Here is a 13,800-nt window from a genome sequence, read left to right on the forward strand (position 1 = left end):
CGATGTCTCTAAAGCATTCGACCGGGTCTGGCACGTAAGTTTGGTGAGCAAGCTTCCAGCATATGGGATACCAGTTGGCCTGTGCAACTGGATTGAGAATTTCCTGAGCGAACGTTCCATTCGGGTGGTGTTAGATGGCTACACATCTGACCAATGGACTATTAACGCCGGCGTTCCTCAGGGCTCTGTTCTGTCCGCGACCTTATTTCTGCTACATATCAACATGCTAGTCCCAGATACTTTTGGATATGCCGATGATAGCACTGTCGTGGACAGATACCTCTCCAATGCTCGGGCCAAAAAAGATGAGGTCCAATCTTGTCGACAAGCTATGGTGGACCGTCTGAATTTGACACTTAAGACAGTGTCCGATTGGGGCGACGCTAACCTGGTCAAATTCAACGCAACCAAAACGCAGGCGTGTGTGTTCTCTGCGAAACGGAGTCCTTTCGGCCTGACTCCTACTTTCCGGGATGTATCCGTACCGATATCCAACCATCTTCAGCTACTTGGCACGAGTATCTCGTCTAACCTGAGCTTTGGGGCGTATATTGAATCTCTGGCCAAATCTGCAGCTAGACGATTGGGCGTCCTCTCTAAGGTCAAGCGGTACTTCACACCGGGGCAGCTTCTTCAGCTTTACGTAGCTCAAGTCCGGTCGTGTATGGAGTACTGCAGCCACCTTTGGGATGGGTCCGCCAAATATCAGTTAGCCGCCTTAGATTCCATAGACAAACGCGCTAGGAAGCTTATTGGAGATGCGGGATTAGTAGAGGCTAGACTGCAGAGCCTTGAACACCGTAGAAAGGTAGCTTGTTTATCGGTGTTCTACAGGATACATTTCGGGGAGTGTGCGATGGGATTACATAATTTAATCCCCCCATCTCCATTCTGTCACCGTGGGACTAGACGCGGACTTGCGTTTCACCCTTACGTCGTTACTCTGCCACTGATTCGTACTAAGCGCTATGCATCCAGCTTTATCATACGAACGGCTAAGGAGTGGAATTCACTTCCTGCAAATATATTCCCAGTCCACTATAACTTGGATCTTTTTAAATCAAGAGTGAATAGACATCTTTTAGGTAAGCATGATCCATCCTAGACTGCATCGGCACTTACCATCAGGTGAGATTGCGGTCAAGTGCTTGTCTTTTTGTAATAAAAAAAAAAAAGAAAAAAAAGAAACTCATATTAATCAAATTTTAATAGTTGAAACAGTTAGTATTGTGTGTCGCATCTGTCATACCAAAGAGGATATAATAAGATAGAGCGGTACTGTCATAGTAAATTTTGTAAACACTGTAAATTCACTGCCATCTATCGACATACTTTAAAACTAAAAATGAAGATTTATAAAAATACGTTAAAATGTATTTAAATATGGATAAATGATTTTTTTATTTGTATTAATTATTTTTATATGATTTTGACCCATGTTCTTACACTGATATGCGTTAAAATTATAAATAACAAACGAAACCGTCAACGCCCTCTATACGAGAGTAGGCCAAAACTAGTGGCGCCATCTGATCGAGAATCAAATTTTCGTGATTTTCGGGGCACGTTTTTTCCTTAGACTGTATCCATCTATTACGGAGTTATATCTATCTTCTTCTTCTTCTTCTTCACAACTTCCAGAGATGTTGCACTTTCCTCGCTATAGTGAAGTGAAAAGTTTTGTGTTACACACGGGCGCAAATGTATTTAACTTCTCGTGTTTCAATTCTACACTCGCGGGTAAAATACAACTTTGCACCCTTGTATAACAAATAACTATATCCATATTTAAATACATTTTAACGTATTTTTATAAATCTTCATTTTTAGTTTTAAAGTATGTCGATAGAGACGGCAGTGAATTTAGGAATTTACAGTGGTTACAAAATTTACTATGACAGTACCGCTCTATCTTATTATATCCTCTTTGGTAGGTACATATCTACGTATTTTACCTAAAATGCAATAGCATTAATGCCAAATCAAACTTCTGTTTAAGTCTTAAGTTTCGGATTCAAATAAGACAAACTAGCTCAGCCTAAATCTCTAATTGAGGTCAAGATATATCGGAGGAGCTTCAGTCGAGGCATAGGTTTTGTGAATCAGGTAGAGGTAATAACTGTATCACTTTAAGACATTTGCTCAGCTTTGCTCACAGTTTAGTTCGGGCAGGAGAGAATTACGAGAAAATTAGGGTCTTTAAGATACAGAACTATGTTCGTATTAATTATTATTAACTTGGCTCACGCTGACTCTCGCATTTGACGGTAGAATTAATTATTTGTTATTATAGTTGTAGTTTTATTTAAAATTAAGCACGAAACTACCGAAAGGTCTAAAGCAAAAATTACCTATTAGACCACCATTCTGTCTTTTCGGACAGGGCTAAATGTTGCAATCTGAATCAAAACCGTATGGAGTAACTTTGCCTTTGTACATTGTCCACTAGCTCGGCTGCCATGTCAGGTCACAAGTTACAATTGTACAACAGTGCAACACGATGACCATTCCAATCTTGTAGGCATAGGTACCTACGTGTAGCGATTTTTGTATTTCCATCAACAAACCAAGCATTTGCATCAGCATTTTTATCAATTACTTATTAACTTATTTAATTCCTTTTTTGTTTGAAAGCATTATATTAGATGAACTTCAATATTATTTTCTCGGTATTGTTTATTCTACGTACTTAGGTACTTATATAGGAAAGGAATACAAATCTGTATAACCTCACATTGTTTTGTAGCAATATCCTACGGCTAATTCTCTCGATAAAAGTTTTATTTCATGTGATCAGATTAGACTTTATTCCGTCGTAATAAAGTTTGATTGGTCAGTCAACGTCTTTTGCGACTCGCTAAAATCGGAGAGAAATCTTTGTCAAACCGGTCGTTCCAAACAGATCGTATCAATAATGTACCTACCAGCGGCGGCTGGTGATTCTATATTATGGGTGTTCACTATCACAGTAAAAAACTACACATTGAATTAACCGACACAAAATACGGTCATTGAACTCTCTTATAGAATTTCGCTATTACGAATATCTTGACGACCGATAGACGCTAACTGCAGTTCATTTTACAAATGGATTCTAGGTTGTGAATGTTGTTTTCAAATTTTATGGAAATATGTGCTAAATTGTTAACACATCGGTTTCGGTCCAAGCAAACTCACCGCACAGCCGTCGCCCGGCCCGCCCGCGCCCGCTCCAAACAAGACATATACTTAGGTACATACATGTACTTAGGTAGGTAACACGATAAACTAAAACACCTAGTTACTTTTATCACAGCGACATAACACAACCACGGTGTTTTTTCATATTGATCTTATTTAATGACATATAAGTTTTTGTTTTTGACGAACATTGTTACGAAAGTTCAAGGTTTTCCTTTTATATTGAACTCGAGTCGATTTTGTAAACTTTTTTCACATTCTCCCGTTAAATTCATTCATTTTAAACACCTCACAACAAACAAATTATGTGCACTTACTGCTTAAACTCTTGGTTAATTATTTATAATAAAAAAATTCCAAAATTCCATTCACGCGCGTACTTTAAAATTGACTACTAACTAAGGTCTGTTTACAAACAAGTGACAATAAAATATGGCGCACACAATGCGCGCGCATTCGACGAGAGGGCGCAAGGTCAAACGGGCTACGGAGCGCCGCTCCAATTTTACCTCTTTCTTCATAGAAAATCTTCTGTTTCACGTGCGGAACTGTAGCGAAACTTCTCTTTCGCTCTCATTGAATTTCCTATTGATTTTATGTACTAAATCTTTTTCATAGGAGCGCAATCCAAAGCGCTCCGCTTCGCGCGTTACCTATGATTCCTATGAAATTATAGGAGTAGGCCGAGTAGTATAGGCCGTCTATAAACTTATAATGAATAAAGGTAATTATTTAATTGGTATTGACTTTTGTACGATAGATCTTAAAGAGTAATATATTAATTAGGCACTATAATTTTATGGGAGTGCACTGCACAAGCGCTCCTTAGAGGAAGCCCCGCCTGGTACCTACCTGTTGAGGCAGCTGTACCATCGTTCACACTGATAACTGATTGTTTCTAAACCTTATTCCAAAGATATAAAGCTCATCGACAATAAATAACAGGTGTTGATATTTGTATAAATGTGATTCAAGTGAAAAGGGGTTCAAGTCTCGCGCAGCCCAGGTGAAAAATAGTACAAATGTTACATAGAACTTACACACTTTTTCACCTGCGCTTCGTGAGACTTGTACGCCTTTTCCCAGATATGTATAAAGTCACAAGGATCCCTGTTGTACACATTATAAAATTTCTTTTATACCAGCTTAGCAAGATTATACAACCTGATTTACTAGAAGGAATACAATTTTTTTTCTTAAAGAAATCTAAGTATGTGAGTTTCACATTTTTGTACACTTTTGATTCTTCTAAAGAATCAAAAGCTCGTATCACTCTGGACTGAATATTGAAAAATGGACTGAATATTGAAAAAATAGGCATGTTTTGTTCCGTTTTATTTTTCCATAGGCCTTTAAATTAACTCGGGATCGAAAGTGCTTCTGAGTACCTAAAGCAAACCAATGATTGACCTATACATAAAAATGAAAATCTTATTGTTTATACATATGACATATGATATGACATAAGATGCATGTCAAGCAAGAAAGGAACTTATTCAGTTTAATTTTTACGTCAGTCGTCGCTCGCATACATTTGATTGCGAAATTATTCGACTGCAAGTTCTACATTTTCTAAACGGCCATTTAACCAGGTTTCACCTTAATATTGTCTTCGGTTATCGCGATAGTTACTCATGAAATAAAACTATGAAAACGGATTATATCGCGTATATTGAATTTATAATACATCCCGACGTTTCGAACCCTTTACAGCGTTCGTGGTCAACGGGTGACTGAGGAAAAATTACAAAGTGCAAAAATACCCACATACTAAAAATAATGAACAATCATAGACTATAAACTTTAAGGCTGGTTGTACATGCAAAATCGGTTCATAAGGCTAGTTATACACTACAATTATTTTCAAGTAAGGTTTCACCTTATTTATCTCATTACCATTTTTCGGGTTCCGTACCCAAAGGTTAAAAACGGGACCCTATTACTAAGACTTCATTTTCCGTCTGTCTGTCACCAGGCTGTATCTCATGGACCGTGATAGCTAGACAGTTGAAATTTTCACAGATGATGTATTTCTGTTGCCGCTATAACAACAAATACTAAAAAAGTACGGAACCCTCGGCGAGCGAGTCCGTCTCGCACTTGGCCGGTTTTTTTAATTACCTCTATTTACGTAGTACATTTCTTTCGCAGCAGTCTTGCCCTTTGCAACCGCAATGCAATTTGAGCAGCGAGGCAGAACGAAACGAACCGTTGGTCATCAGGTTAATTCAAGTCAAGGCTTCGGTGTTTGAGCACCATTATATTATGGTTCCCTGGAATTATATTAGTTGTTGCTGTTGGTATATCTTAGGCATTCCTGACGTGCATATTGTCCTCCCTACCCCCACGCCTTTCTTTAGTTTAGTGGGTCAATTTTCAAAACTTCAACTCTCAAACACGTAAGCATCACAGAACAGGTAAAGGCATTAGTATTTAATATCGGCATCGAGGTCATAAATATAAGGCGAGACAAGACCTGGGTGTATATTTTTCTGCAGGGCCTATTTCAATAGTACATTGTGCAACATGGGGCATACGTTAAATATTGCAAACGAGAGTATAGTTAAATCGCGACGGCTTGCCGGAGCGATTTATAGACTCGAGTTTGCAATATTATTACGCCCCGAGCTATACACACAATGTTTTTCATCACACTTGCGATACAAAAATGAAGTATAAAAAAGACAAAAAGACACATTTACTGAGCGAGTGTGATGAAAAATTAATTTTGAATTCCAATAACTAAGGTACATATAGGGGTATCTATAACTAATACGAGTAAGTTATTCTAAAATTGAAACGCTACTTGAGCTATGTCCAAATTAATAGTTGATTATCTAATTAATATAGAGCCCGACTCAGATTTAACCATTTGTTACGGTTTTGATCTGATTTTGATACGACCTTGAATACCTATCGCTAACGCAGATTGGTGCATTTGCAATGAAGTGAAAGTCCTGCCACAGAATAAATAATAGCATATACTAGGTACAGAAGATTCACTCTAACAAAACGCGTGTATTACGACAGATATGACCGCTAGGTGGCGCAAGCGCGAGCAAGCGTCCGTTCCGTAGCGGTGCGTGGTAACTACTATGGCTAGACACCAAAATTGGTGTGGGCCGCATGTACTTGTAGCGACGCGATGAAATCGCGGAGTGAGCCACGCCGTGAGATGCGCGGCAATGACACAGACGATCGTCAAGGTCGTATCAAAACCAGATCAATACCATAACAAATTGTTCAATTAGAATTAACCGCCTATTACCTAAATAAGGTTGGTATTCCACCTGTACAATTTAGTTCCAATCCGTCCAATGTGTATTTGCGTCTCACATTTTGCTTAATAAGGAGTGAGACGCAATGACATTTGGACCAAGAAATTGGACAGGTGAAATAAAGTTTGTCAAAGGACTATCACATTTCAAACATAGACAGAGAGAATCATACTATCCTGTAGGTAGGTGTTTTGGTTTTATTTACTGACAATTTTCGTTTGACCAACTATAGGTACCATCCTAAGTCCTAACTGCTTTAGCTTTATTTTCCATTCAACCTAACGTCAAAAGATGTAGTAGTCATGGAAGCAATATATAGTGTGATGTGGAAAGAATGAATGGGCCCTGGAGCGAAAGTACCTCAAAGCCTTAAGTTAGCTCATTTTGGTTAAAAGGAAATATTCTTTTATTTTTAAAAATAAACAAAACTGCATTCAAAGATTTTTCATTTTTTTTCTCAATTTTGCTTGTCTAAAAATGTTCTTGAATACTAAATATTCGATTTTATGGCTATTTTGTACGACAGACAAGTGTCAGGCTGGACGAAGGCCTAATGTTGATTGGGGAAATGTTATCATAAACATTAACTGTATCGAATAGTAAAATAAAATAGCGAGTGTTTATTTTTTTTAATTTTTAGTCAGTTCGATTCCAGGGTGAAACAAGCTAATTTCAAAAAATCTTTGAATGCAATTTTGTTTCTTTTTAAAAATAAAAATGTTTCCTTTGAGCAAAATGAGCTAACTCAAGGTTTTAAGGCACTTTCCCTGCAGGGCCCATTCATTCTTTCCACACTATAGCCTGTAGATGCAGTTTACACACTTGATAATGCTGTTAGGTTCTTGACGTTTCTATTGCATGAATAATGCAAACGCATCAGATATTACACGAGGAACTAGTCTTCCATGTTAGTTCCGTCTTGATGAATGATGCATTCGTCTTTACGCAAACTACGGATATGTAAAACGCAAGTTATGTTATATGTGTTAAAGTTTTTACATGCACTTACTGGAAAGGAAATCAAGAAAATAACGCATTAACCGATTTGCATTTTAAAATTTGCGCCACTCGGTCCGGCTTTTATAGAGCTTCTACCAATAACCGGTAAAACGAGTAAAATAACCGGTAAACAAATAAAAAAAATATGCGCTTGATTTCTGCATCCGATGAAACTGGAAAGTGACTCTCACGCCTATATTAGAACCCATTTGTATGCACAAACAGCTTGTTTAAAGTAAACACGTGTAGTGTAGTGTAACAATGGTAGGAGAGCTATTTGCCGCGGAGAAAAGCTCCAGCTTTTCACACTTTCACACGTCGTCTAGAGTGTAGGTTGAATATTAAATAAATGAATGACTATTACCTAAAGTTTAGAAACTGTTTATGATAGTAATAAATATAAACCTATTTAAAGAAATCTTATAATTGAATATGATACATAGTTTGTGGTTTTTGTTTATATATTATTTGAGGATTAAACAAATATAATCAAATATAAGACGAGATAATTAAAGGCATTTATTTACCCATAATAGCACTTAGGTATGTAGGAAGAATTATTTTATTTCATTCCTCCTTCAATCCATTTAACATCTTCACGTTCTTTCTTGGCGATAATTTCCCTTTCTCTTGCCAGTTCCTGGTCCCGGATTATTTTTTTCTTTGCTGCTTCTACCTGATACGAGCGTTCCAAAGAATTGTAAAGCATTTGCTTACTAACACCGTAGAAAAATCCAGCAATCAGTAGCGCAAATCTAGCGCCTCTGATAAATGGGGACACTTGCAGCGGTGGACCAAAATCAAGCTTCATTTTTATGTTATCGTCATTATTTACTCCATCATAACAAAACAACTATGTTAGTACCTACGGAAAACGTCACGTGAACATTTGTCTAATAGACATTAACTTTCCGGCCAGTAACAATATTTCATGCACAGAGGTCGTTAACCTTTTTAACACATTTCGCGAATCTGCAACATGCGTTGAGTGGAACATCCTTAGCAGCTAGTGACTAGGTCAAGACCGTTACAATTTATTTATTTATTTGCCGGAATCATATTTGTTGGTAGGAAGGCCAGTGGCCGAGTGGGCAGCTAAGAATACCGCGTGTCTCTGTTGCCGCGACCACCAATTATAGTGGGTTGGCGGCCCGCCAGCTCGCCCGGCGTAGTCGCGTGGTCAACAGAAACAAAACGTTTATCGATTCGGATCAATCATTCGATCACTTCTTCCGTATTGTTATGCAGAGCGGAACGACAGCCAGCGGCAAATTTAATTTTGTCTTTACGACGAACAAAGTTCCTGAATAAACATAATCTTGTACACATCATTTTGGTCATTTGAAAACGCTTAGGTGTTATTTTGTGAAAATAACCAATACTGAAAGTTTTTATTAACAGCAACCCTAAAACTAAGGTCATTCACCACATAAGCCACTATGTCACTGAATCTAATTAAACAATAAGGAGCAATTACATAATAAAATTATAAAATTAATTTAATTGACGCATCTTACTCATACACAAAGCAGAATCAATTGCCAACAAATTAACATGATAGTTTGATAGTGTGGAATCTTATATTTAGGAACTTATGCAAGCATGGGCGAGAAAGTGCGGTTTATTGGGTAGGCAAATTTGAACACACTGGCATGAATAAATGGTCTTCTATTTTTTTGTTTTTTCTGAATGAATGATGCTTTCGATTTTAGCGTGCTTGTAATCTATTTGCGTTAATTTTGTTAATACTCAATGTAACAAAGGTATCTTTAATGACTATCAATCGGCTCTATCTAAAGAACCCATTTCGCTCTAGTTTTTACAAGGAGAAAGTTACAGACAGGTAACATTGTAAAAAGATACCTAAATACTAACTCACATAAACTGGTAGCCTAGGGGTTATTTATTGGGAAACGATACGCGCTATTCCCACTAGTTACCACCAACTTGTTACCAATGGTAACCAATGGGATTTTTTCCCCTCCTTTTACCAGTGGTAACTATTGCGGAAAAAAAATCCCACCTGCCTACCACCAAATCGGTTTGGCTCAGTCTATCAAAAAAGTTTCAGCTTAATCTGCATTATTAGTGGGTTCATTGGTTCAAATTCATGCACGTTAGTCAATGGGAACTCCAACATAACAAAATTCGTGACTAGGACAAATACATAATAATATAACAATAAGGTTATATTGCTCAACAATGTATATAATAACCTTTGGTAGCTCATGCTGTATAACAGAATGTGTCACGAGCTCACGAGAGAAGGTAAATTTGTTGTAAGGTCGAGACAGTCACGTTTTTGTACGAGTATACTTATTAGGCTAGCAAAACAAGCATTAATACAGAAATAGCGACACTATTAATAGGGTATTTGACTACTAGTCAAATCAGTTTCTTTTTTCGAACTGTCAAAACGATTTTGCTACTACGAGATTTATATGAAACACTACCATGTGACGTCACAATCAAATATAATAAAATAAATAAATATGTGGGACTTCTATTTTTGGTATAAATAAATAATCAATCAACAAATAAGAAAGAAAACTAATTATATTTTCTTCTGACAAATCAAAGAACAATATTTTACATCAGTCAGTTTTGATTAACGAGAAGTACATAATCGGCTTAGCGGCCTGCGTTCGCAGGCGGACGTAAGCCGACCAAAGAGGTTCGCCACAAATAAAAAAATAAATATAGCCTTTATTACTGAAGTTTTGTAAGACTGATACTCTATCTACTTAAAAACATGCCTTATTTTTATCTATACAATTATATATATATTACTATTTACTATTTTCTAGTTTCCATCGACAACTTCAGCTTGTCCTCCGACATAGTCCTGGGTCAGTCCACTCCGCCTATACTTTTAAAGTCATCTGACCATCTACGATTAGGCTTTCCTCTCTTCCTTTTGTGCCCCCTTGGGTACCACTCTATAAGGTCTTTTGTTCACTTTTCTAGCCCTTCTCTGATGATGTGGGCAGTCCACCGCCACTTCTGTTGCTTGACCTTTTTGACCACTCTCCCACACTTTAATCTGGCTTTAATTATGGACAATTTTACTCTATCCTTGAGTTTAATGTTGAACATATATGCTTCTTTCCATGTTGTTTTTAGGGTTCCGTACCCAATGGGTAAAAACGGGAAGTATTTGTTGTTATAGCGGCAACAGAAATACATGATCTGTGAAAATTTCAATTGTCTAAGCTATCACGGTTCATGAGATACAGCCTGGTAACAGACGGACAGACAGACAGACACATAGACAGACAGCGGAGTCTTAGTAATAGGATCCCGTTTTTAACCTTTGGGTACGGAACCCTAAAAATCGTACAAAATAAAGCATATGATGTCCTGAACTGTTACACTGTGCTGTACATTGTGTGTGAAGTGGAGATAAAATGTTGAGTTCAATAGCAAGGCGTTAGGTGTGGCTGCGGCAGGAACGGCACCAGCATTGCGTAATCGCTCCATTAATACGGCGTTGGAGACGAAATGTCACGAGTGTCATGACCTCGCTCTTATTCGTATTCATCATAGTAGTGTATAGATGTGATCTATACCCATAGTATTGGGTCATTCCCAGTAGTATGGTAACATCAAGCTACCAGTGCTAACTAATGAGAAAAAAAACGAAACGTCAGGCCATAAATAAACGTAAGTTTGTACGCGATTAAGTCCCGTATTAGTTTTAAATTATGAGAAAAAAAAATCCCAGTAGTTGTAGTTACCACCAAGTGTTAGGGTGGTAACTATAACTATCAGAGCACACCCACTTTGTCAGGCGAAATTAAAAATAAAGGCGGCAAATTTAAACAATGTTGTCGCGAAGGGTGTTGACCTCCCATAGAAAATTTGCATTTCGTGCCTTTTTCTACTGACAAGGTAGGTGTGTTTGAGTAGGTATAGAGAATATTTGTTTTTAGTTGTTATCACCAAAATATTTTAATGTTCTGAGAAAAATCGACATTATTACTCTAATAAATACACGTTTTTTTACTGATCTTTGGTTACCTAAGAACTAGCAGCAAAATGTTGACATTTTTATAACGACTAATCGGCGACTACAAATGTGTCGGTTAACTTCAAACTCCGGTAAATCCATTCAACGCTCTCAGCAAATATCTACCCTATTACCTTTTCTTAATACCAAAATCGCATATTCTGACAGATGGATTTATCCGAGTTTGAAGTTAAGTGACTCAAATGTGGCCGGATAGTCGGCTAATTTTTTAAATAACGAAACAACTTAATTTTATTGTACTTCATTTAAATTATTAGATTTTATCAGAGAACATGTAACAAATTAGATTACAGTTATCTTTGTTTCGTCGATTTCGTATTGGCCACGACACGGTATAACATGACATTTTCACAGTGTTAGAGTCAAACCAAGAAATGTCTGCAGAGATTTTGACAGCACGCAGTGGCACTGTGTGTGCTGTCAAAATCTCAAAATACTCCTATTGTTTTTACCCAACCAAAACAACAATGCAACGAAATGACCATTAGCATTGGAAACTGACTGATAAAAACCGGTACCGATAACCCGCTACATTCACATCTCTAAGCCCCTCTCCCCTTGCAGTTAAGTAATACGTTATCTCTTTCACGCCTTTATTGAAACTTATCGTCTGGCTCGTTCTTTCAAGTTAGTCATTATTTGTCATTCGTAGAAGGTGTTTGTTTCAACAGTGTTTTACACTGTACCGTGGTTAAATACTATTATTTATATTTTTAAATGTAAGCATAACAAATATTGTACACTAAACTTGTTTTCGGCTTGTTTAAACATTATAAAGTTAAGTTAGCGCGTATATTTTATCTCAATTAATCGTGGGTGTGGTAAAGTGTCAAAATCGATGTTTTACCTTGATGTTTAGCTTTTAAATTTATTTTCTTTAGTAAATATTAGGTGTTACGAGCAGTTATTTAAACAGTGTGGTGTTAATTGTGGTGTTTTTGGTGCAGAAATCGTCATCGACAAAGACTACTACGATGACGACACCGGCGAAGCTGTTTGGACGCGAGTTGTCCAACTACGACGAAGTGGACGTCGACGAGCTATTGGCTAAGCTGTCACAAGAGGAGTTGACTATGCTCGCCAAGGAGGTTGATCCTGACGTGAGTAACATATGCTATTAGTATAGTCATATTAGAGTATTTCCAAAAAAGTTTTGAAGTGTTTAAAGTTAAGGATAAGGATCCTGATCAAATTTTTAAGTGCATTTTTTTGAGAACAAACAACCGAGGTTTTAATTTGAACCCACGAATTTTCATTCATTCACGGTAACATTGGGAGTTATTTGAGATAAGAAAATGTATTAGATACTTTTTAGAGTTCCATACCCAAAGGGTAAAAACGGGATCCTAATGCTAAGACTCCGCTGTCCATCTGTCGGTCACCAAGCTGTATCTCATGAACGGTGATAGCTAGTGACAGGTGAAATTTTCACAGATGATGTATTTTTATTGCTGCTATAAAAACAAATACTAAATAGTAGGGAACCCTCGGTCAAGTCCGACTCATACTTGTCCGGTTTTCTCCCATTGTTATCAAAATTAGGTTCATGATTCTGAGTACAAATATCTTCAGCTGAAAAAATAGTAATAAGAAAATATCCAACTTTTTTAGAAATGCTTGCAGACATATTAATTTAGTTGAACATAGTAGTGAGCATTAGGCATAGTAGATAACTCTCAATTAAACATAAACAAGACTTCTATTATGTCCAATTGGTGGACCAATTGGTCAAATTGTTGCTTCTATTAGGTTAGGTGCTTATTCTTAGTACATCAAACAATATTTAATACTTAAATCATATACACTCCTTCATGTACCTATACTATTCTCATTTCAAAATCGCATAACAGTGTAGGAAAATAACAGCAGGTATATACAGTAGAGCCCCAGTAATGCCTCCAGAATTAAGTGAAAAATGTAAAACAGTAGAGTATACTTAACTGATTTTTTTACTGCTAGTAATCTTTTCCCTGAAATTTATCAAAGTAATATGTTAATACATACATAAATCTTTTATTTATTTGCTATAATTAAGTGATTATTATAAGATAAAAAATTAGCAAAAAATAAAACAACAAAAATTTCGAAACCTGTAATTTTTTAACACCTGGTAACTTTGATTAGCGAGGTCCTAATGTACATGTATCTATGACCATATTTTTATGAGACCTGCATGCCACACTTGCAAGTTCAATAGTAATTCTCCACTATACAAAGTGCTCATGAATCTTAGAAAACACTCCATTGTTTTCAGTTGTTTCAGACTATTGATTGTTAATTTTATTATTAATTTATTTATACCGAAATTCACTT

The 13,800-nt window shown here is 36.8% G+C and overlaps 1 protein-coding gene across 9 annotated transcripts in view; it reads left to right on the plus strand.

The window, feature by feature from the left end:
* The window catches only part of LOC134743513 (tropomodulin-1), a 268,940-nt gene that overhangs the window by 77,906 nt on the left and 177,234 nt on the right, over window positions 1–13,800 (plus strand). For 8 of the 9 annotated variants that reach the window (XR_010128022.1, XR_010128023.1, XR_010128021.1 and 5 more), the window contains exon 2: window positions 12,435–12,587. Coding sequence is in view for 4 of the 9 variants with exons in the window: in XM_063676995.1 (XP_063533065.1) it covers window positions 12,435–12,587 (153 nt within the window). In the remaining 5 variants the exon portion in view is untranslated. Of the gene's footprint in view, window positions 1–12,106; window positions 12,207–12,434; window positions 12,588–13,800 lie in introns of those variants that run through there. The other variant, XM_063676996.1, reaches the window with a different exon arrangement.

Source organism: Cydia strobilella, chromosome 8 (genome assembly GCF_947568885.1).
Source record: "Cydia strobilella chromosome 8, ilCydStro3.1, whole genome shotgun sequence".
NCBI classification, from domain to species: domain Eukaryota; kingdom Metazoa; phylum Arthropoda; class Insecta; order Lepidoptera; family Tortricidae; genus Cydia; species Cydia strobilella.